We start from the raw sequence: 22,128 nt of genomic DNA on the forward strand, positions 1-22,128 counted from the left end.
GCTAGTGGAGAGAGCACACAGCAAAGCAGACAGGTTTGGGTTTTTTGGCATTCCTCATGGCCTACAGTAGCCTGTGTACTGCCCACTAATAAAGTGCTACCAAAACTAGTGAACGTCTCCTAATCCTCTTACTAGAGACGCTATTATTACTATCAATTCAGCACATTTTGGAAATGTTTGTAAAATTTGGTTTTCAGGCAGAGTCAAAATCAGAGCTATGCCTTTAAGATGCATGGTTTTCCTGAGCTACATGGACAGCCTGAGACTATGAATTAACGGTACAGAAAATGATCTTGATCATCATGTTTTGGCGGATTGTTTGATGTATTCACTGATTTGTGCACTTAAATCGAAGTACACAAATCAATATCAAATTAATATCAGCGTCTGTTGTTATTCCGGTAGTTTAGTGCATATTATTCAACAACTAAACTTGGCCCTGCTTACCTGTATGCACAGCACACTGTACGGAAGCCGCTGTGTTGTCCGTCAGCGCCTGTCACGCTTCCTCCTGCTGCGTTGCCGTGGCAACACACAGAGAGCGTCGGCTACTCTGTAACAGGATGGAAAGGAAGATGGAGGAGAACACTGTTAGAGACGTCGAGACTGGTGTGTAAATATGAGGCTTACCTGGTTTCCCCTTCATTGTTATAGAAGCGAAGGAGGCGGATGATGCCCAGTTGTCTGCCAAACAATAGCTGCATGTTTCGGCCTCGCTGCGTGTCTTTATATTGACGCTAACGTACAGTGTGCTAACCTCCGAGCTAGCAGGTACAGGGATGTAAACAAGAGTCATGTCACCAGCTTGTTGTGAGCTAGCTTTGCTCCTACAGTCGTTAGCCAAACATGTAACTAACTGCACACGGGCAATGGTCCTCACACGGAGGGACTCCAGGAAAAAGCCGGCATGTTAACGTTTACCACTTCGCCTTAAAGACGAGCAGCAGTGCAGGTGTATCGGCTATGAACGTCTGCTAGCTAGCTGTGTTACCTAGATTAGTGAGGGGCAGCCCCTCCAGTGAACTGCTGTGTAGCTAATTAGCTCGCTGTCGATACCTGAAGTACTTGGTCTTTGTCCGTTTCTCTCCCAAATTAAAGCCATAATCCGCGAACAAATACCTACCGCGCCATTGTAGTGATGGATGCTCGGCAGATTTGAACTAAAATGTATGGACAGATGCTCACATAGAAGGATTAACACAGGACAGACTCTAAATGTGTATTTTCTGTTGCTGCAGAAGATTTATTTACAAGTCTGATGCTTGTGTACACTGCGGATGCTTACATGTGTAGGATCACACATGACATCTTTCTTCATCCGATATTCACTATAACTCAAACTCTACTAATACTACTATGGGTATGCCTCTAATGACATCCAAATTAGTAATTGGGTCTCTAATGTGTATATACTTGCAGATACAAGTGATTAAGTTGCAAGTACTCTTGTTTTTCATTCAGTTTGAAGATATTTTTTGTAGTTGGCACTGCACTGTTTCTGCCAGTGCCACAGAATTACTGTGTGGATTTTAGGATCTAATAGACAGATTGCAAAGTTAACAAATAAGATAAAAGATTTTCATTTGAAATCTTTTGTTTTTAAATCAAAGTATTTATTGACTTTCGTTTTAGAAATAACAATCAGTTACTGTTGCACAAACAAATGAATGCAAATGCATAAAAATATAAAGATAACAAACATTCACGAGTTCAAGGCAAAGTCACAAAGGGTTAAAATGAAGAGAAATAATTTGAAATCCTGTTGAAATGAATTCATCTGTTCAATAAAAGCTTTTAACAAATAACAGATACAAAAAAAATAATTACAAAATAAATGGTGCAGCTTTTACTTTATTTATACAAAAGCTCCCCATTGAGCAGCACAGTGTAAATTAGTGCAACAAGCAGAAAGATTCTTTCAACCTTCATGTGCTTTGTTATTTATTTGTTGTATTCATTTTATACTGCAGATCAGCTGTTTTGTTAATAGTCACCAGTCGAAAAATGTGTTGTTTCTAAGGAGTGTCAACTTTGAAACAATTAGCCACATATATTTTTACTTAAAAGTCAATGATCTAGGACTGTGTTATTCTGTATGAGAGACTCATTTATGGGTTTTCTACAGGCTAAGGTCTAGCATCTTTTCTCATTAGGTTAGGGCAAGCTGCTTTAACACAACACCTTTGAATGAAATGACACTCAACTCGTTCTTCCATATTGCACTTGTTCTTCAGGCAGTGAAACTGGAGGAGAAGACGCGTTGGTGGGGAATGTGAACAAACTGATTGTGAGCCCACCAGGTTACACAGGAGCTCCGCGAAAAGGACATCTGGTTTTTGATGCTTGCTTTGAGAGTGGTGAGTAGTAAACTTTAAAAACGCCATATCAGCAAAATAAGGTGGGAGTTAAAGTTGTGATTCATGACAGTTTTTCTTATATTCTTTAATGTTGGTGACATCCTTATTTGGTGTTGAGTGTCACTGTTCTGGTCAGTGGTGATGCAAATAATCACAGGCTCCAGTGCAAGAGCTCATACACACACACACACACACACACACACACACATTGAAGTGGTGGATATTTTACAGACTGGCTCAGCCTTGCCAGCAGTCACAAAATCAGATCAACACACCCTTTAACCCAACTACAGATGTTCCTGTGCATGCTTGAAAGCTTTGAACAACAAGCCTGAAACTGACAATATTGGCTAAAATGTCCTGAAAATCATTAAATTATCCTGTTACCATGGAAGACTGATACTGTAACTATTCCTTCAGTCAGACAGTTGCTCTCACACATCACCCTTAGCTGTGATTGCTATTCAACTTTGCAGTGTCCGTTTTCTCTGTGTTTTGAAGAAATCGGCTCTCATATCTAGAACCCATCCCTTCCTACCAGTACCTCATACAGAAATTCTGACAAACACTCCCTTGTTTCAGCAAAACTGCATTATTTTAAACCCTGAAGTTTTCACCAAACAGCTCCACTCTGTTCCAAATACCACCGCTAGAATTCTCATTACATGTAGATCAAATAAATTTGACTGCAGTACACAAATTGCGTTGACTGCCTATTCAAACTAGAGCTGACATCAGGGTCCTTTTTTTCTAATTTTAAATCTTTGCATGGATTAGCACCACCTTATTTATCCAACCTCATCAGACTGTATGTTCCAGTCCACAGTCTCTGCTCATTAGGTGTGGTGTATTTATATAGTCTGAGAATAAACAAGAAATCAGGTGGAAGTAGAGCTTTTTCATACCAGGCTTTCTATCCTTGACGTGCTTTTGCACTTTCTCTAGCCATCAGGACTGCAAACTACATTAGCATTTTTGCATCAAGACAACACGATGGCCGCTACTGCTACTAATAATAGCTTTACTTACAGTGTTTGCTGTTTTAGCTAGAAAAGAACAAATTCAAATTAAAGTGCGCTTATATTAAAAGAAAACAACAATTACAGGTGAACAGTTGAAATTGTCCTTATTGACTGCTGACTGGAGGGCTAACGGAAATATCAAGGACATCAGTGCCGACCAAGGAAAATAAGCTAGAGGTGGAGCAAGGACACGAAATTTCTCGCAAATAGAACCAGCAGTTTTTCAGACAAGTCACATGTCACATAGCCTGTTACTTGATGCATGGAGCAGGTTCGTTTGCAGTGGCTTCCTACTTGTGGAATGTGCAGGTTATAGTAATGGTGTTCATTTACTCATTGTCCGTGATTGAATATATATTAAGATATACTCTGTGCATTGTGCAGTATACTGTACATGCTATTACACATATAATATCCACATTGACTTTTTGTTGTTATTATATGGCTAATTTTATCGTTTTTCTTTCTATTTTCTTTTAGCAGAACCGCTTTTTACATATATGTGCATTATTGCTGTAGTAATTACCGATCAGCCAGTCAGTTTTGCCATGTCTAGAGACAGTGTGGCTAAAAGCAGAAATATGTTAAGTATACTTGAAAGGGTCATTGACCTGTCACCTTGTCCATCTCTTCTGTTGAAAGAAAGCATACAGTAAGATGAAGTTAATAAGCTCCAGTGTTATTTGTTAATGGCCTTTGTTTGCCCCTTTTTCTGACAGCTGAATGGCACGACAGTGAAAATAAAGTACTTTCTCGCCACTGACAAGGTCAGTTGGTTACCCACACACAGGCACGCAGTCAAGCACACAAGTAGGCAGAGTAAATCAGAGAATCAGTGGGTCTGTCTGGGACTGAATCTCTGTGTGGAGATTAGGTTCAGATGGTGCTCAGATTTCATATTTCCACAGACAAGCCCATTTTTTTTCCTGCAGACTGAGATGAGCTTTAACGTCTCTCTGTTTATTTTCTCATGTCCGGCCTCGGTGTCTTTGTCAGTGTTGTTCTCCAAAGGTGATTTTTACTTTGTGTCTGTGATACACTTGATTTTCAAAGAGTTAGAGGTCAGCCAATTACACGTGAGCTTTATTATAGTGTCAAATGTCCGAGGCATATTAGAAATTATTCATAAGAGGAACATTTGTGTTTGGGCATATGTAGGAATAAGTGAGATAACAGGAAACCTAATCCACAGTTTTGTACACTGTACACAAGAGGCATGTGAAGGTGAGAGCATATAGCAGTATATAGTACTGGTGCGTAAAGATCTAAAGAAAACACATTAGGAGGATTGTGCTGAGATATCAGTGCAGTGATTACCCCTTTTTATAAATTTGCCTTTTTTCCCAGATGACATGGCCAGAGGAGCTCAGACATTGATTAATGGGCGCTGAGCTCCCACACTGAGATCAGCTAACATACCAGTGTCTCTGGCTCCGGATGTATCTCCTGAATGATTTATGGAATTGATATTAATCTCTTTCCAGTAAATGCATTACTAAAGTTAGAATGGGGGATAAATTGATGTTTGCCAGCTAATGTCAAATTAATGCCCTGTTGCTGTTTCATTTAAGCAGCACCGATTTTGTCCAGCTTACTTTAAAGTGAGCCTTGATATTACATTCTAATAATTCTTTCACAGCATACTCTGTGTATGTGCCTCCTTAGCTTGTCCTGAGCAGTTAATATCCTGTGGTAGTTTTCTGATTATTGCAGACCTGTTCACTGAAGTTATACTTTTGTAAACTTTGACACCCACTGGAAGTTTTGTCTTCCGGTGGTGGCAAGCAAGAAAAAGAGGAACCAGTAGAACATTCATATGTTCATTTAGTGTCATCATTTGACCATAGTATGATTAAATACACTACTTGTATGGCAACGTTATTCTTTAAGGTAACAGTACTATAAAATCTTTTGTTCAGGATATTAACAGGATATGCTGTTCACTCATCATTAAGTCTTACTGTAGGTTGAAGTTGAAAAAAAACACAAGAATTCATCTAAACCAGGTGCATGCCGTATTGTTTATATAGTAGATTCAGTGCCCATATTCATACTTGATAAGGCAGTGTGCATACCTGAAGTATCAGTGGGGCTTATTAAATGAGGTGCTGTTTGTCATACATTCGGTCTGATATACTTGATACCGATGACAGTAAGGAAATTGGAGACTGGTGAGTAAGCTCCTGCCACATGTATTGAATGTTGGAGAGACATGTATATTTCTCAAAGCTGTTGAAATGGTCTTTCATGACAGCCTATGTCTCTTTTTCTCCTATCAAGCCAAGCCGGATGGCCGAAACATGTTATTTCAAGCAGATGTTTTAATCTGAAATTTATAACTCAGCGAGGTTTTGTGCGCCTTTTTTGCTTCCTTTGGTCGACAGTCATCTGCATCCCATGTACATTTTCATAAAGCACAGATTTTTATTTTGTTGCGTTAGTAGAGCACAGAATAAAATCTAATTGGTTTATTAAAATAGACACTGGTTATGTAAGCTGTTTGCCAAAGGTATAAAACCTCATTTACATTTAGATGAGGCTTAATTCACTTTGTTGTCAGCCCTGTGCTGATCAAGACAGTGATGGCCTACAGATTTACATACAGTAGGTGTCTCAGCCAACAGGTCCTCTGACAACGAGTTCTTCTAAACCACTAAAAGCCTTTTTCTGTTTCTGCTTAAAGATAACAAAGCCTACGGTATGATGATGACCCAGACTATGTGGTGTTTTGTACAGTATAACTTCAACATTATGAGTATTTTCTTAAGACATCATTGCAAATGTTACTGATTGCTTTGGTTGACTGTGTAAAGAGCAATATGCAAATTTTCATTAAACCCCATATGCAAATAGATTTTTACTTGTTGAGATCATCGTTCTATGCTACTTGGGACAATGCAAAATCATGGTAGAGAATAGAAGATTTTGTTAATCTGTAAACATGAAGTCTTGCCCTATTGTTGTGCATTGTGTCAGGAGGCAGAGATTCACGAAAGTGATAAGAGAGGCCTAATTGTTTTTTAGAGTGAAATCCAAATGACATTCTTATCTTGTCTTGTCACATTTGTTTTGTCACACACTCCAACTGTTGACATTTTGAGCTTAGTCCCAAATTTCCTTTTGTGAGTGCATCCTCACAATGTCGCTGACTAAAGTACCATCTGTCTCTACAAAGGATGACACTGACAGTGCGGGCATATTGTTTTACTGCACCTTTGGACCGTGCACCAGATGTAATTAAGCACTCATTGATTAGTCAGACTGCTGTCTGCTGACAATGACTTGCATGGTCAAAGAAATTCCCCAGGGGTGACAAGTGTTTAATGGGGTCCATTGATAAGCACAACTTATAGACTCATCTGGCTTTACAATCAATTCACTCAATACAATCCAAATTATATGGCACACTGGAGGACAGATATGCACGTACTGGTATTTCTCTCAGGTCCCAAACAGTCGAAGCCTTCTGAGACTTTGAGACCAACTTTTTTGTTTTCTCCGAGCTGCTAACCTGACGTGCGTATCTTGTCACCGCCTTGTTAAACTAAGAAAATCAGGCATTAAATAAGCATGGAAAAACTGCGATTGTACAGTATGATAAGAGATCTGGGTGAACAATATTCATAAATGCACAGCTTATGAATGTCTTATCTAACCTACTCATGTCAACAAAGCTGCAGGCAATCCTGTCTCACACTTCCTCAGATGTCCTAAGTCATTTAAATAGTTTTGTATTGCACTTGTCTATCTCCTATTTCGCTGTTTCTTATTCAATACTCAATAACATCATCAAGTTTTCTGTTTAGAAATAATTCTGTTGAGAGATTAAGTCAGTATTGTTAGTGTGACCACGGGTGATATCTGACACTGTGAACTCATAAGTTAGTGGAGTGAATGCTCGCCAATGGCCAGATGATCATCAGCGATAAGTCAAAAGTAGGGCAGTGCCTGCGTGTACACTTCATGACAACACTTTCTCAAAATTACTCTTTCCACCTCAAACATTATGGAACTTATGGAATCTCTCAAGCACTTCATGGATTTGCTCTGCAGATTTTGAATCACCCCTCAGTAATGATAACTGATGAAGAAATATTTTCTCCTTTGTCGAGATAAAGAACAAAACAAAACAAAAGAAGAGGCTGGCAGGAGATAAGTAATGAGGATAAATGTTAAAGAAAGTATTTCCACTGTTCACTGATGATGAAGCTTTCATTGTTTTTTTGTTTTTTTTTACCCTTTTTGCTTTTTTCCTATAATTTCTTTTTTTCATTTCTTCCAACACGGAACAGTGTATTTAATCTGTCCGGCCTTATCTTCTCCCAGAAATTGTCATGTTGCAGTTGCACAGTTCTTTTAAAGAGTGACTGATTGGAGTCATAGCTAAAGCAAAATGTACAGAGTGAGAGAGAGAGAGAGAGAGAGAGAGAGAGAGAGAGAGAGAGAGAGAGAAAGAGAGAGAGAGAGAGAGAGAGAGAGATGGTGTGGAAGAGGACAAGAAATAAGCAAGTACCGAAGAAAAGAAGGGGGGGGGGGGGGGGGGGGCTGGTGTTCTGGTGCTGGTGGGGGGAGAATGCAGTCAAGCTTGTCAGAAGATATTTATATACTCCAGAGTGCCCCATGACTCAGGATAGTTGAGTTTCCATTGATTAAAGAAGAGGGAAACGTTTTTACAATCAGGCTAGATGCTCAGAGTGAGTGGCTTGGAGAGGCCTGAGCTTGCCGCAGTATACAGCTCTGCCTCACCTCCCTCTCTGATGAAACCACCCAGAAGGAGACGCAGCCCAAGGATGGAAATGCATTTTTTCAGCATGATTTAGAAATTCTTTTGACACTCATCTCCCCACACATGAAGATGTTACTCAGTCTTTAGCATGGCGTAGTCAAATGGCCTTTGGATCATTCGATTTTTGACTTTTACTGTATTTTTTTGTGTGGCTCACCAGCCTTAGATTGCTCTAACTCTTATGGGTTTTCCAAAAGAAGATCCATTCGTCTGAGTGGGAGGGAGCACTCCTGACATCTGATGTATTGAGAGGCACTCCCAGTCTCTCTGTCTCTCTTACATGTCCTTGGCAGCGGAGAAGCTTCACTGCTCAAATCACTAAATGGCCTCTCCAGTTTCCCTTTTAGCAGTTTTCTCTCCTCTCTCTTTCTTTTAAGTCAGGAGTAGAGTATGGAGATAAATTTGAGTTGTCTAGGGACTGTTGGCAAGACCATTGCTTTTGATTTATGCTATTTATTGGCCATTTGTATCCATAAGAGATTACTCTTTATTATTATTGTGTTTTTTTATTACCGTCATGTCCTATCTCTGGCTTTCTTCGGGCATATTTTGTCAGTTTTATTTCCCATTTTGTGCCATATCACGCCATGTGAGTTGGGATGTGTTATATCGGCTTGACCCTGAGGGGAGCTTCCCAATAGGGGCGTCGCCAAGCACAAAAATTCAGGTGCAGTGTCTTTAAAGCAACCATATATTTTTATTTTAAAAATGGATCACATGACTTCTTGTACGTGATGGCAATTGCTCATACTGGTGCAAAATTATCAGTCTGTTGTTCCCCTAAGCTCTAAAGAGGGCTTAGAACATCTAACAGTTCATTGTTTTGATCTTCCAAGCCAGCAGGCAGCTGTTTTTCACAAAAAAATTCACATTATGCTACCTGCTCATCAAAAAGAACGGCAGACATACAAAGTTAGTGACTAGCTTAGTTGTGTGCTCCGTTGTTAGGGAGCGAAACAGAGCTAAAGCAGAGTGAATACTGGATTTACCATCAGACAGAGACAGAAAGACTGCAAATGAATCCTGCGTTACTCCGTTAACGGCTTGCGTCATCATATTAACCTAAAAAGTCAGTGTCAGTGCTTACAGCTCGCTTTTCCTGCGCCCCAGTGGCCAAAATATCAGTTGTTGCAGCCTTGATGAATTGCTGTACAGCTATTTCTGGTTTGTTATTTCTTCTCTAGCTTGTCTGAGCAGGACAAACACTCCAAAAGTGGTCAACCTGAGAGTCATAATAACAACAGACAACAACAACTATCTGCCTTTATCACATGGCTTTGTGGGGGCTTGACAGAGTGTTTGTCCGTGGGTGGTGAGAAGTAATATCAGTAGGATTGCGTGAAATGCTGAGCAAATGAAACAGAGCGATAATCCTGTCTGACATTCGGGCCTGTTGCATATGGTCAAGTCTAATCACTGAGTGAACACATTGGCTCAGTCGTGCTGGTCGGAGATGCCTCCTCTGCCAGGAAGTAGTACAATCAACCTCAGTGTTTTGTAAGTTAATTGTTGATGGATCTGATATGAGCTATACATAGGAGACCCAGCCTGCACCTCATCTTCTCAAAATGTCACCAAATGCTAGCAGCAGCAAGCTGTTTTGTAAATTTTGAGTAATGAAAGGATTTGATTATCAACTGTATGCACAGTGCGGCTGTGAGATTTGGAAAGGTTGAGGGGAGGAATATTCAGATACTGGAAGAAACAGCCTGTTTGTAACATAAAGATTGGCATTGTTGTTATTTCATCCGTGCTGAAGGATGTGCTGTGACTCAAACAGGTTTAACTTTGTTGGTGTTTTTAAATTCCAGCTTTAGGCTATTTCGTGTTCTCAGTGAACTTTGGAACATCACTGTTTGTTAGTTCAGGGCCTGCCCCTAGCATTGTTCAAGATGAAACCATGACTAAAATCAACCCAATCCTGAACCCATCAAGCATAATCAAACAGCTGATTGTCTTCATATTGTGTTCATATTGTATGCGGTTGTTGTTGTTGTTGTTGTTGTAGTTTAGTGAATATGTACTCTCTTGTAATTGTGTTTTTAGGTTCATTTTCTGAACAGAGATATTAACGTCTGTGTCCTGCCCAGAGACTACAGATGTAAATTAGCTTATAGCTAATCCTGTAAGGCTAAGAAGCTGCTCACCGTCCCTGTCAAAGTAAACAAATAAATAAATCTGTGATACAAGTGTGTCCAAAGTGAAAACTACTGCAACTAGATTCCTGCATTGCACAAGTGGTGCTATCGCACAAGGCTCCAGTGATTCATTCAGTAATTCCTTTTCAAGCAATTCCCGACGCCATAAACACAGTTTCAGAACAGACGTCTCATTTTTCATCCCAGGCAAGACTGTACGGGTTGGGAAAATGGCGAGGATTTGTAATGCTTTACCAGTTCATGTTTTTCAAGCTGCCTGTGTTTATTCTGCTGATTTATTTAAAAAACCTCTCAGTGAGATGAGCTTCATTGATGTGCCAGGGTTTGTTTGATAACACAAATTCATGTACAGAATATGCTTATACAGTGAAGGGTGAAATACTGACAGGAGCAGAATTTTGATAGAATACATTTTGGTTTGAATCCAGGCAGCTATCTTGTAGGTCTCCTGCTCAAAGTAAACAGTATTGAAATTCACTCCTCGGGGGCAAATGCTGTTATCAGGAGTTTTTTTCCTGTGGACGTTTCAAACAAGTCTTAATAGGGAACATGTTGGAATGTGCTCAAGTTCGTGAGAGAGACTAAAATAGTGTTTGTTCTACTTTCAAGAGGCTCTCAGATGTTGTTCAGACTAATTTTTCGATATATATGTCTGGACTGTAATTTTCTTTAAAAAGCTGTAGCATTCACTTGTTGTGATTCTGAATCCAAAATTTCAATTAGAAAGATTCACTGGCACGAATGTGTGCATAGCTTTGTGATTTTTGCAAAAGGAGAGTTTAACTGCACTCGTAATCACACTGTGAACAACATTAGAATATAATGAAGAGGCACTCGCAAGAGTCTGTTTCCAGTTAATGTGTTTTCCTGTGGAATGACCCAAGCAGGTGTCTTGTATTGTTTGACAGTTTGTGGCCAGTTAGACTGCTGAATGCTCCACTATGTTCACCAGCTAGTTGCTAACTTTGTCTGTTGTACATTGCTGGACAGTAGATTTTAGTTTAGTCCCCCCCCCCCACCTGAAAACAGCTGCCTATGTCTGGAAATGATGTGGATGAAAGCTGTTTGAGTAAAGAACTACAGTTCTGTTATTCTGTTATCCCTGCTGGTGTTTTTTTTTGTTTGTGTGTTTTCTGTCTTGTAAGAATTTGTTGGATACAATTAGTGCTATGAATTACAGCTTAGGTGCTGATTAAGTTTCGATTAATTCAGCAACTTTGGCACAGTATAGTGATCTGTAAGAGAAGGATGTGCTCTCCTGCAAGTTAGCAGCATGGGAACATTCTCCTATAACAAACAGTATTTATCCTCTTAAAGTCAAGCAAGTCATTCAGAGAAAAAAGGTCAGTAACTAAAATGACAAACTAAAGATTTGCCTAGCAGTCCTTGCTGTGGCACAGCATGATGCTTGTGACAATAAAAACTGTAAATATGTTTGGCTTTCACAGCTCCACTCCACTGATTGCCTAGCTGTTGATTACTGAGATTGTCTCCCATTGGCTCAGTTCCTGAGGACACTGTCCCATCCTGTTTTTACTATGACTTTAACCACAATGTAATGTCGAGATGTTAAGATGCAAAGACGTTTGGAGCGCTTTATTTCTAAATGAAGTCATTCCAGTTATCGTCTCTGCATCCTGGCATCAGCTGGAAGCTCCTGCTGCGATGGAGAAACTTCATCCCAAAAAGCTCCTTGTGCTCTCTTTCTCTGATGAATTATGTCTAAATTGAATTACCAAATTATGTTTCTTAATCTCCCATATCCGATGGTATAAAAGGGATTAGCTTGTCATGGGATGGATTTGCTTTTATGGTATATTTTAGAAAAAAAAAAAAACAGAATTTATATTTGTACTTTGTGACTTTGTCATATATATATTTATTGCTCCATGTCTTAATTTCTCTTAATTGCACGATGGTTGGGTGCAGTGCCTGGCAAAATGATTGCTGAAAAACTGCTTGATCTTCTGCCAAGCCTTTCCAATGGCATTCAATACTGCCTTTTCCTGCTTTTTCATTTTTTTTTTTCCTTTCTGAAAAGCTGGCATTGCATTGACAGTAGCAGCACTTAGGGTAATTCCCTAGATTGAAAAGCTGTTCCACAACGAGAGATTTCCTCTGCAGTGCTCCTAACTGTTGAAAAACCCACCCTGGGATTTACAGACATCCTCTCTCCTGATTTGCCCAACTTCACTTTTTTCACTCTTGTCACTTCACCTGTCAGCCCATTAAATATGGCCCAATCTGATTAGCACACACAATTCTGGCCTGGTCAAGCAAATAAATATAGAAAAAGCACCACTGACAAAGTAAATTACAAATGGGACTCTGGACATTAGAGATGGAAATCAAGTGTTTTAAGTCTGAGCAGTGGTTCCTCCTTAGAACAAGAACTGCCGACTGCAGGTCAAGAGCCATTTACTGCTATACTGGATTAACTGGGCCGTACCTCACTCGAGAAAATGCTGTCCAATTTGGGGTGATTTGTTAGCTCTTGAATGTCAGGATATAGCTACTGGAAGAATAGCTTGGTCTGAAGAATACACTTGTTTTTTGTCTGGTTCTCCTGCATTTTCAGTCACCAGCATTTTCTGTTCTTCCTTGATTTTTTTTCTTGCTGACCTATTGGTTATTGGCCAGTGATTTCTTGCCTCCCTTGTTTCTCTTCTTTTCTTGCATCGGCTCCCTGTGTTCCTGAACTCATTACAGAGCAATCAGCCCCAGGCGTTGAAGTGTGCACCCAGAGGGAGCAATAACTGTAAATAAACACTACTGCAGGCTCTCCGATAACATGTTACCAAGATGATAACAGCCCTTCTTAGCAGGCCTGTTGACCTTCTCCTTGCCTTAGGCTTGCCAAGGACTCCTCAGCTCCCTATGCTTTTATCTCCAAACTCTCCTCCACCACTGGAGCCGCTGGAAAGATTACTACTGAGCAAGAGAGGAAAGGAAGGAGGGAGTTACACCAAGAGAATATAGAGGAGGGGAGAAAAGAGATGACGGAGAGCGCTCGGAGAAGAAGACACAAAACAAGATATAACAACAAAGAGCCGACCTGGGCAGTTGTCCCTTTGCCAGTGCCGCCACCTCCTTTGTCTGTCCTCAGTCTTTGTAGGGCTCGACATAATTAACTTGTTAAAAGATAGCATGAAATTGGAACAGACTTGTATTTACTCAGTGGCCACCAACACACAGGACACACCAAAAGCAATAGATAAAGAGAAAGAGGGGCTGAGTGACACAGACGGATAGACAGAAAGAAAGTGACAGAGAGGGGGTGAGAACTGAGGGACGGCAGTGCCCAAATTCTGATAAAAACATCATCCGACCATCCAAGCCACCGTTTTAGGCTTGAGAAACAGATGAAAGTGAAGATTGCAATTCCTCATGGTTCAGTCCCCAGTACTAATGCAGAGTGTCTGACAGTAGCATGTCCAGAGCAGTGGAGCTGAGGCACTGTCTGGATGAGATTGATAATACAATTAAGCCAGTCCCTGTATGAATGCATCACTATGACCCATTACTACACCAACTGCTTCAGATGGAGCATATACCAGACTAGCTCTAGGGCCTTTTGGACGGAAAAAAATACAATTATAAAAGGCTAGCCAGAAAATGTGTTCTCTTTAGAATGTGCAGGCAGGCCTGTACATCATCAGATATGTGTGGGCTGCCTGCATATCTCACTGCTGTCCCCGGGCCCAGCTTTCTTCATCTATATTGAAACGAGGAGCTCACTGGAGCATAGATGGTTTCATAACAATATGATTTTTTCCCTTATTGTCCCCTCTTATTGTCTGCTCTTATCCTGGTTTTGTTGTATATTAAGATTATTTTCACAACAATTTCCACATAATGTTTACAAATACACAAGCACTTATTGTGTGTGTGTGTGTGTGTGTGCGTGCGTACGTGCGTGTGTGCGTGTGGCTACATAAGACATCAGACAAGATTATTTCAAGTATTGGATTTAAATGAAAATGCGTCTCTGTATTCAGACAGCAGAACATCCAGTCAGGACTGTGGTTTTTAAACAGAACATGTTCTTAGTGAAGTGCAAGGATTCAAAACTTCATAACACAGTAATATAAGGGTTTGTTGCTGAGGTATTCTCTCCTCACAACTTGTTCTTCCAGGGGATGGGTCTAATTGCTGGCAGCAGTATAAGGGCGTGTGCTTTACGTACTTTATCTTTGGTGATGTTTGTGGTGTCTTTTTGACATGTTACTGAATGTCACCTATCTTTTCATGTTGACCTTAAATTAATGTCAGCCAAGCCCAGTTTCGGACTGTGTCATTCACTTCCATTGTTTATATTGCCCGGCTCTAGTGTTTCCCTGAGCTGTGCCCTTTTAAGTACTAAATTCCCTCTTTGTGTTTCCGTGGACTGTGTTTCCTCGATGAGCCATGATGGAGTGATACGTCCCAGCAGTCGCATGTGGGTTTGTTACTGGGACAAATCACCATCAGTAAACCTAAATGCGACTGCCAGACTGAAGCCACCTACTCGAAGACTGCCGAAGCCTCATATTAGCTTCATTTGAACTTTTGAATGTCTACTATTTTTCACAACGTAATTCTGCTACAAAGGAATATCTTTACACCACATATGTCAACAAGACAGAACTGCAATGATCCATAACTCTTTCAGCTTACATATGGCATGTGGTTATTGTGCTAAAGGTGTCTTACCATCACCTTGAGCTTGCCAAGCGACCAGCAGAGACTCCAGGAAATCATTGCGCCCTGCCATGAAATAACTCACCAAGTAAAACCACAACTTGTTGATTTTCCACCTTGGTTTCTGTACAAATTAAAGAAACACGATAAAACGTGTTAATTAGTGAGCTTTAGAGGCACTAATAGATGGATTTTGCTCTCTTTTGGCAGATCCAGACTAGCTGTGTCGTCCCATGTCCAGTCTTGATGCTATGCTTAGCCACCCTGCTGGCTGTAGCTTCATATTTACTGCACAGATGTAAGAATGCTATAAATCGTCTCATCTAAGTCTCTGCAATGAGCGTATTTTTCAACATGTCCGAACTGTTACTTTAAGACTGACTTGAAAAAAAGCTGAACTCATCCTTTCAACTGTTTTAAAAGATAGACTGCAGTTTAGTATACCTGTTAGGTAGTTAGATTGTGGAAACTTGGAGGTGACCTCTTTAATCTTGCCTGCAGATGAAGTGATAAGGCATCAGGGGAGAAGGCAGGCTTTAAGAAGTCATGAGGCAGGAGATTGATGTTGCCTCGGTGACAACTTGCCTTTAGATGAGGGGGAGAGAGACAGTGAGAGAGAGACAGAGGAAAAACCAGACATTTAGCTGCAGGTCTAAACTGAGACCCCTTCACTATTGCTGCTGCTGCGGCTGCTGCTGCTGCTGCTGCTGGCTGGAATCAATTCTATCTTTATCAGTCCCCCTCTTCTGTGTCCAGGAATCCTCCTCACACCGCAGAGCAGCCGGGGGGAAAACTGATGTGTTTTCCAATAATGAAATGGAACACAGCAAAAAATAAGTTTAAAAAGGTGCCTGGCTGGTCTCCCTCAGCAGTACAGCACTCTTTTAATCTCTAGTCAGGTGCTTAAACACAGTTGTGGCCTTGCCTATGCCAGCCAAAAGAAATTGAATGTATTATCAGGCATGTGGGTGCGTGTGAATGTGTGGACAGGGGGAGTTGGTTTCGGGGGAGGGGGTCATTTATAAATGTTGGTATTTACTTGTGTAAATTCAGACTTGTAATACCCAGAGAGTGTTTTGGACTGCACTGACTACACAGCAGGCATCTCCACTGAGGCTTGTTAATTTTGCTATAGCAAAACTAATTGCTGTAAGCAACATTAATTCTTACACCAATAATTGTGCCGTATATCGCAGAGAATTTAAGTGATTAAACTTGTGTGTGAAAAGATGTAAGATTTAGGACATGACAGCCCACACGTCTGCTAAGCAGGAAGCACTGTAACCACACAGTCTATTTCATTTTGAAACAACTGCCTATTACCATTCTAATGGCTGGTTGTGTGAGTGAGTTCCACCTCAGGCCTGAGGCAGGCAGGCCTGCTGCTGCTGTACGATGATCCATCTGCATGGCAGAAACCATCCATCCAGTGGATAGCTACAGGCTGCAGGCCGGCCCCTTTGTGTGGGCTGAGCACTGTGACTGCTCCCTCTTGTACCTCCATAATGGGATTACATTAGCCAGGTTCTTCTGCTCCCTCTCCAGCTCTCTCTTTCTCTCTCTCATAGACACACACACACACACACACACGCACATACAAACACATAGCCTGTGAGCCCGTGTGTGAATGACTGACTGTCCACTTGGCCACCTCATGTTTGCACCCTGTTTACTTGCCTATGGCCCTGTGTAATGATGCAGGTTTCATCCCTATTTTAGACAGACACTTGTTTTCAGCAGAAACACATAGTGTTGTGTGATTTCCACTTTTCTTGAAAAATGTTTTTGCCTTTTGCTATTTTTTTCTCATTTGTTTTCATGGGAGCGTGAGAGAGTTAGAGACAGAGAGACAGAAGGAGCGGGAGACTCAAAGAAAGACAGACAAAGACAGAAAGAGGCAGAGGGTTTTGTTCAGGGTTTTCCTCAAGGAGAGGCTGCCATGTGTAAAATCTTGTTCAGAACCAGCAATTGTGTTTTGTTGGGCTGCACCAGCAGGGCTAAGCTGTTCGTTGAAAACCAATTTGTTAATGTCTAAACGCTGCGCTAGTTTTCCCTCAAGGACAAAGATTGATATTCAACATAACATGCCAAGACACCACTGAAGAAGAATATGGAGAGCGATGATACTCAAGAGGAATTATGCAAGAGATCTCAAGGACTAGAAATTGTGTCTTTTTTCCTCTTTCTCATCTTCTCTCAGTCTGTAGTTCATTAGCTTCACTTACTCTAATACAGTCTGTCTGCTCCGTAAAGAACCAAAAATCATTCTCGACAAATCTGGTGTACCCTGCATTGCTTTTCAACATTATAGAGAGTCAACATAACTTATCTTTGCTTTATCTCGTTCATCTTTAATACTTTCAGAGGGCATTTCAGAAAAATCACTTGGCCATTTATGTAAGTTAAATACTTAATGATATGGGATTGATTAAAAGGGTCAGGCTACCAGCCCACCAACGCGTTTGAATCTGGAGGTAGCCACCATAAAATTAAAACGGGGATCAATGGCGTGTCATATCCCTGCTGCTTCGCGGGCTGAACATGTAATTCTAACACTGAGGCTGCAGCCATCTCTCACATCAGGCCTTCAAGCATCAGGCTCAATAACCCACTCGCCCATGGCTGCTGTCTACTGCTGCCCATGCTATACTATTCACAAGCAGAAGCAGACGTGTATTAGTTTGGTTTCTATCTTACGGCTCCTCTTGTGCCACATGTTTGGCCAGTAACATTGGTACCTGCCTTTTCCATGTGAGGAGGGTTTGAGTGGGTCTTTTGCTATTGTTGCTTAGCTTTGCTAACCTGCCTACACATCTGTGTGATGGAGGGACCCCCATGTAGCTGTTCTTATGTCCTTTCTCTCAGTTTTAGATGAAACACCAAAGAAACCACTCATATCAAAGTATGACAATAATTTTTTAAAAATGTCTTTATTTTGTCTCACTCCAAAGAAATTGAATATCATTTGTTTACTGTGAATTCAAATATGTAGCTCCACCTTGCACAAGCACAAGCAGTTTCTTTGCTGATGGTTGTGCATGTCGGCATTCACTGTCTCAGTGAGTGCAGCCGCAGGCAGCCAGAGGGCCTCACACAGAGCCTCTAGTCATCTTTTGTCACACTTTAAAGCATTCTGTTGTGGATGAATTCTTGTGAGGTGACAAAGACAAACACAGTGTATTGGCTTCATTTGCACCCAATTCATTCTTAATTGCATGAATAATACACGGTTGCTCTGTGCACTCAGCTATAGCAGCCGTTGCATATTTTTTTCTGATTTCCTTTTTAATTACTATGATGTTTTGTAAAATCTTTCATTCTAAGTAATGACAGCAAATCCCTTGATTTATGAAAATGCACTGAAAGCAAAGTGAATTGCAGTCACAGATTTTGTTTCTGTATCATCTCTGACAGCATTTGTAGCAACCTGTCAAACCTTCCTCTGGTTTAACATCACAAAGTAGTTTCACTCATAGTGTGACTGCAGGAGAGGAAGATTGATTAGCATCATTTACAGTGTATTTGCAGTTGACTGTGTAGTGAAGTTCTACAACGATTTTCACAGTAGAGATTCACAAATCAATGTATTGATTTCTGATAATGGTTTAAAAACATTTGCTGTCTTTAAGTCTTAAAAAAAATACCCCCATATAAATACTGAAAGTGCCCTGAGAGACTTGATTGTGTTGTCGTCATTGAATAGCATTATTAAGACTCTGATTGGAGGGATGACCTTTGGAGGCCATTATCAAGTTGGTCTAATAGGCTGCATTTGGCAGTGTCAGCTCTGTGAATAGCTGTGTGTTGGTATGAGAGATGATCGATTCGATGACACTTCTGTCTGGAACAGGTGCTGCTCTCCTGTCTATCCCCTCTCTTTGTCAGTGCTTGCTAGCTGCAGCTGGGTTTGGTTCAACCCTCCTCCTGCTCTTGGCTTTGTCTGCTTTCAGTGGCTTGGGATTGCATTGCCAACCAGCCAAAGAGCTAGTCCCTGCCTGCCTGCCTGCCATTACTAGCCAGCCACTGTGCAAAACAAACCAGGGCAGGACAGTAACTCAGTCTTCAACTCAGTCACGTCTCTCTTTGTCATGATATCACAACAAAGTTCTTATATCAAGATGTTGTGGTTCACGGCTGTCACAGCTAAATGAATGATGACTTGAAATTGATCATCATAAATCATAAATGCTTGAGAAATTGTATGTTTTGGACGTTATGTTTTTCCTGTAAGCACAACAGTAAGACATTCTCCACGCTTGTATTCTATATAAATTAAGCGATTATAATTTAAGAGATAAATCTGTAGCATTGTTTTTTTAGGTTTTGCACATGTAGATCTCCACACTGAGAGTTGCTCATTGAAATGTGCTTGCTAAATGGGGAGGTCACGTAGTTCATTTCACACTTTTATTGTGGTATTATTTTCACGATGTTGGCTCCAGAACTGACAGAAGTGAGCCTATTCTCACATGCATTTTCTGACATGCAGGAACATGTGTACAGACAGAAAGACAGACGTGATTAACTCTTCCTCAGCACATGTAATGAAGACGTGAGAAAGGTCATTCATCAACATACGGACTGCCTTGCTTTCTGTCAGTCTATCCTTACTTATCTTGCATATGCTTCTTGAATGTAGAATTAGCAGAATTTAGATGAATGGCTAGATGGAGTACAACAGTTATATATTTCAGCATAGCTCAACCACTTCCAAATCAGTCAGGGTAGCGGTCTGCAGGGAGGGTTTTTTCCAGGCACCAGTGTGCTGGAATGAGACGCCACTCACCATTAGTCCGGTAGCTGCTGAGGCTGTTGGTGAATGGGATTCAAATGTAAATACGGATCAGTCATCAGCTTATTGTTACACAATAACCTCTTGCAATTTCTTTCCCACTGCTTGTGTGTTCCTGTGGCATGCTGTGTTGTAAATGTTGAAAATACCTCTTTGAATCTAAAAGTTTAAACTGAAATGCTGGTCTTGTTTACGTTTCAGAGCACCTTGTAGTTTTCTGCAGCCCTATGTAAACTAATGATTGGACTTCTGTGAGTAGTGGAGGAGAGCAAACTCTTTTTATGTGTATGTGCGCGTGTGTGTGAGTGTGTTGCAAGCTGACTAGTGGATTAGCTCTGTCCGATGGCAGAAGGAGAGGGATATACTTTGACAGTGTGGTAGTTAGCCCATCTGTCTATAATCAGCTGTGTCTGTGTGTACATGCTGCTGCTATGGTGCTACTTGCCAACAGGTGGTCAACAGTACCCCAATGTAGAGTTGTGGGGGACATTGAACCTTGTGGTCTGCCTAGTTTGCCAGCGAACTTAAGTCTTGAACAGCTGCTAATTTATACAGCATCTCAGTTCATCATTTAAAATGACAGAATTGACTGGTCTTGTGTATTGGGTTAAGCACAGCATTCGGTTAAAATAAGCTGTCAATTTGTCATTTTTCTGCGCAGCTCCAAGAAGAAGACTAACACACTCTCTTCTCACTCTTTTCCCCATCTTTTTGCTCTGAACGTCATTAATTTGTGCTCACTCCACAAGAGTCTTCACTACATGTGTGCCGACATATGAATCACAAGATACAGACAAGGCCTATATTTAGAATGCTGTCATGTAATCATCTACTACCCAGTCATCTTATAGACAGCTATGAGAATTGGAAGCGGGGAATTGGTTCCCATTGGATTAATTATACTTCCACTGATCATCTGGATCTTTTCGCTGTGGATAGTATACTGTGTGTCAGATATGGATGGCTGGAACATCCCAGTCTGTTGGTCTTTCTTCTCCTCGTACTTACTGCTCTCTGTGGACATTGTTTTGGTCTGAGAGACGTATCAATGTAGTAAAATGTGCAGATACAGAGTGATAAACCAGACAGGAGACAACTATGAAGCACTATTAAGAGATACTTGACTTTGACCTATTGATTTAACACTTCAGTCTTTGAAAGCCTCAATTTGAAGTGAGGCTGTGTCATGTTAAAGCATCATTTTGTCTTGTGATTGTGTGTCTGTTTGTAATGGTTTGAGTCCACTGATTGTGATCTTTAAATAATACAGAAATGATCCACTGCTCACTTCTACTTAATGCCAATGTAAGCTGTTTCACTGTCTCTGCAGGGAACCTTGGCCGTGTTGACTACATCAGTGAGTTTGAGTTTGACCTCTTCATCCGGCCTGACACCTGCAACCCTCGCTTCAGAGTGTGGTTCAACTTCACAGTGGAGAACGTCCGTGAGACACAGGTCAGCATGTTTTGGTCTCATATAGTGTTATTATTGAACATATTGACATAGTGATCTTCCAATTTCGTGCGTTCATGACACATACTGACTTCTACTGTGCTAAATTGGTGCAATGAAACAATAACTACCAAGTGCAGTGAATCCTCACACCAGGGCTGCAGAATGTCCTGTTAGTGCCAGGAGTCACAAGCCCTTTCCTTCTGCCATGGGTGTAACCTTCCTTATAAGGGCATGTTATGAGTAAAACTGGTGGTGTGCAAGTTTAGCAAATGTATTAAAAGCCCCAAACACACAAATTCAACTGATACATGAATCGTCTCCAATGCATCTCTGGATAAGAAGCACACTTCAGGTGGCACAGTACTGCACAAGGAAATGAAAATCACAGTCTTTGCACAAATGCCATACTGATACTTATATATATAAAAAATTAAATGACTTGTATCACATCATATGTCTGCTATTTCAGATAAAGAGACAATATTTAGTCAAATCAAGTTTGATAAAGATATTCGACATGTCCTGTTGACCTTGCATTTAAGTCAGTCCTATGGATGTATCATGAGATGCTGATGTCACAGAATTATAAATATAACTATTTCTAATGAAATTCATGCTTAATCCTTACCTCTTGTCCACAAAAAATACATTTATTATTTATCAACCACCTCAGAAACAATGTACATACTAGAAATTGAGCCAATTTAAAGAAAATTATTATTTTTTTTGATGTCACAAGATTTCATGTTTCCCGCTGAATGTTATTGTTTAGGAGCAGTTTTTTTGCAAGCTGCTGCATATCAACAATGCTATGGTGAGCTGAAGATGTCACTTGCTTGTTATGTTAAGGTGTAATACGGTTTCATGATGTCTGTAG

General features: G+C 40.7%; 1 protein-coding gene across 1 annotated transcript in view; it reads left to right on the plus strand.

The window, feature by feature from the left end:
• The first annotated feature begins 540 nt into the window (after positions 1 to 540).
• The window catches only part of agbl4 (AGBL carboxypeptidase 4), a 262,639-nt gene continuing 241,051 nt past the window's right edge, over positions 541 to 22,128 (plus strand). The window contains exons 1-3 of the mRNA XM_076725999.1: positions 541 to 609; positions 2,235 to 2,357; positions 21,127 to 21,251. Coding sequence (XP_076582114.1) covers positions 564 to 609; positions 2,235 to 2,357; positions 21,127 to 21,251 — 294 coding nt within the window. The 5' untranslated portion in view covers positions 541 to 563. The remainder of the gene's footprint in view (positions 610 to 2,234; positions 2,358 to 21,126; positions 21,252 to 22,128) is intronic.

This window comes from Chaetodon auriga, chromosome 3 (assembly GCF_051107435.1).
Source record: "Chaetodon auriga isolate fChaAug3 chromosome 3, fChaAug3.hap1, whole genome shotgun sequence".
Taxonomy (NCBI): Eukaryota; Metazoa; Chordata; class Actinopteri; order Chaetodontiformes; family Chaetodontidae; genus Chaetodon; species Chaetodon auriga.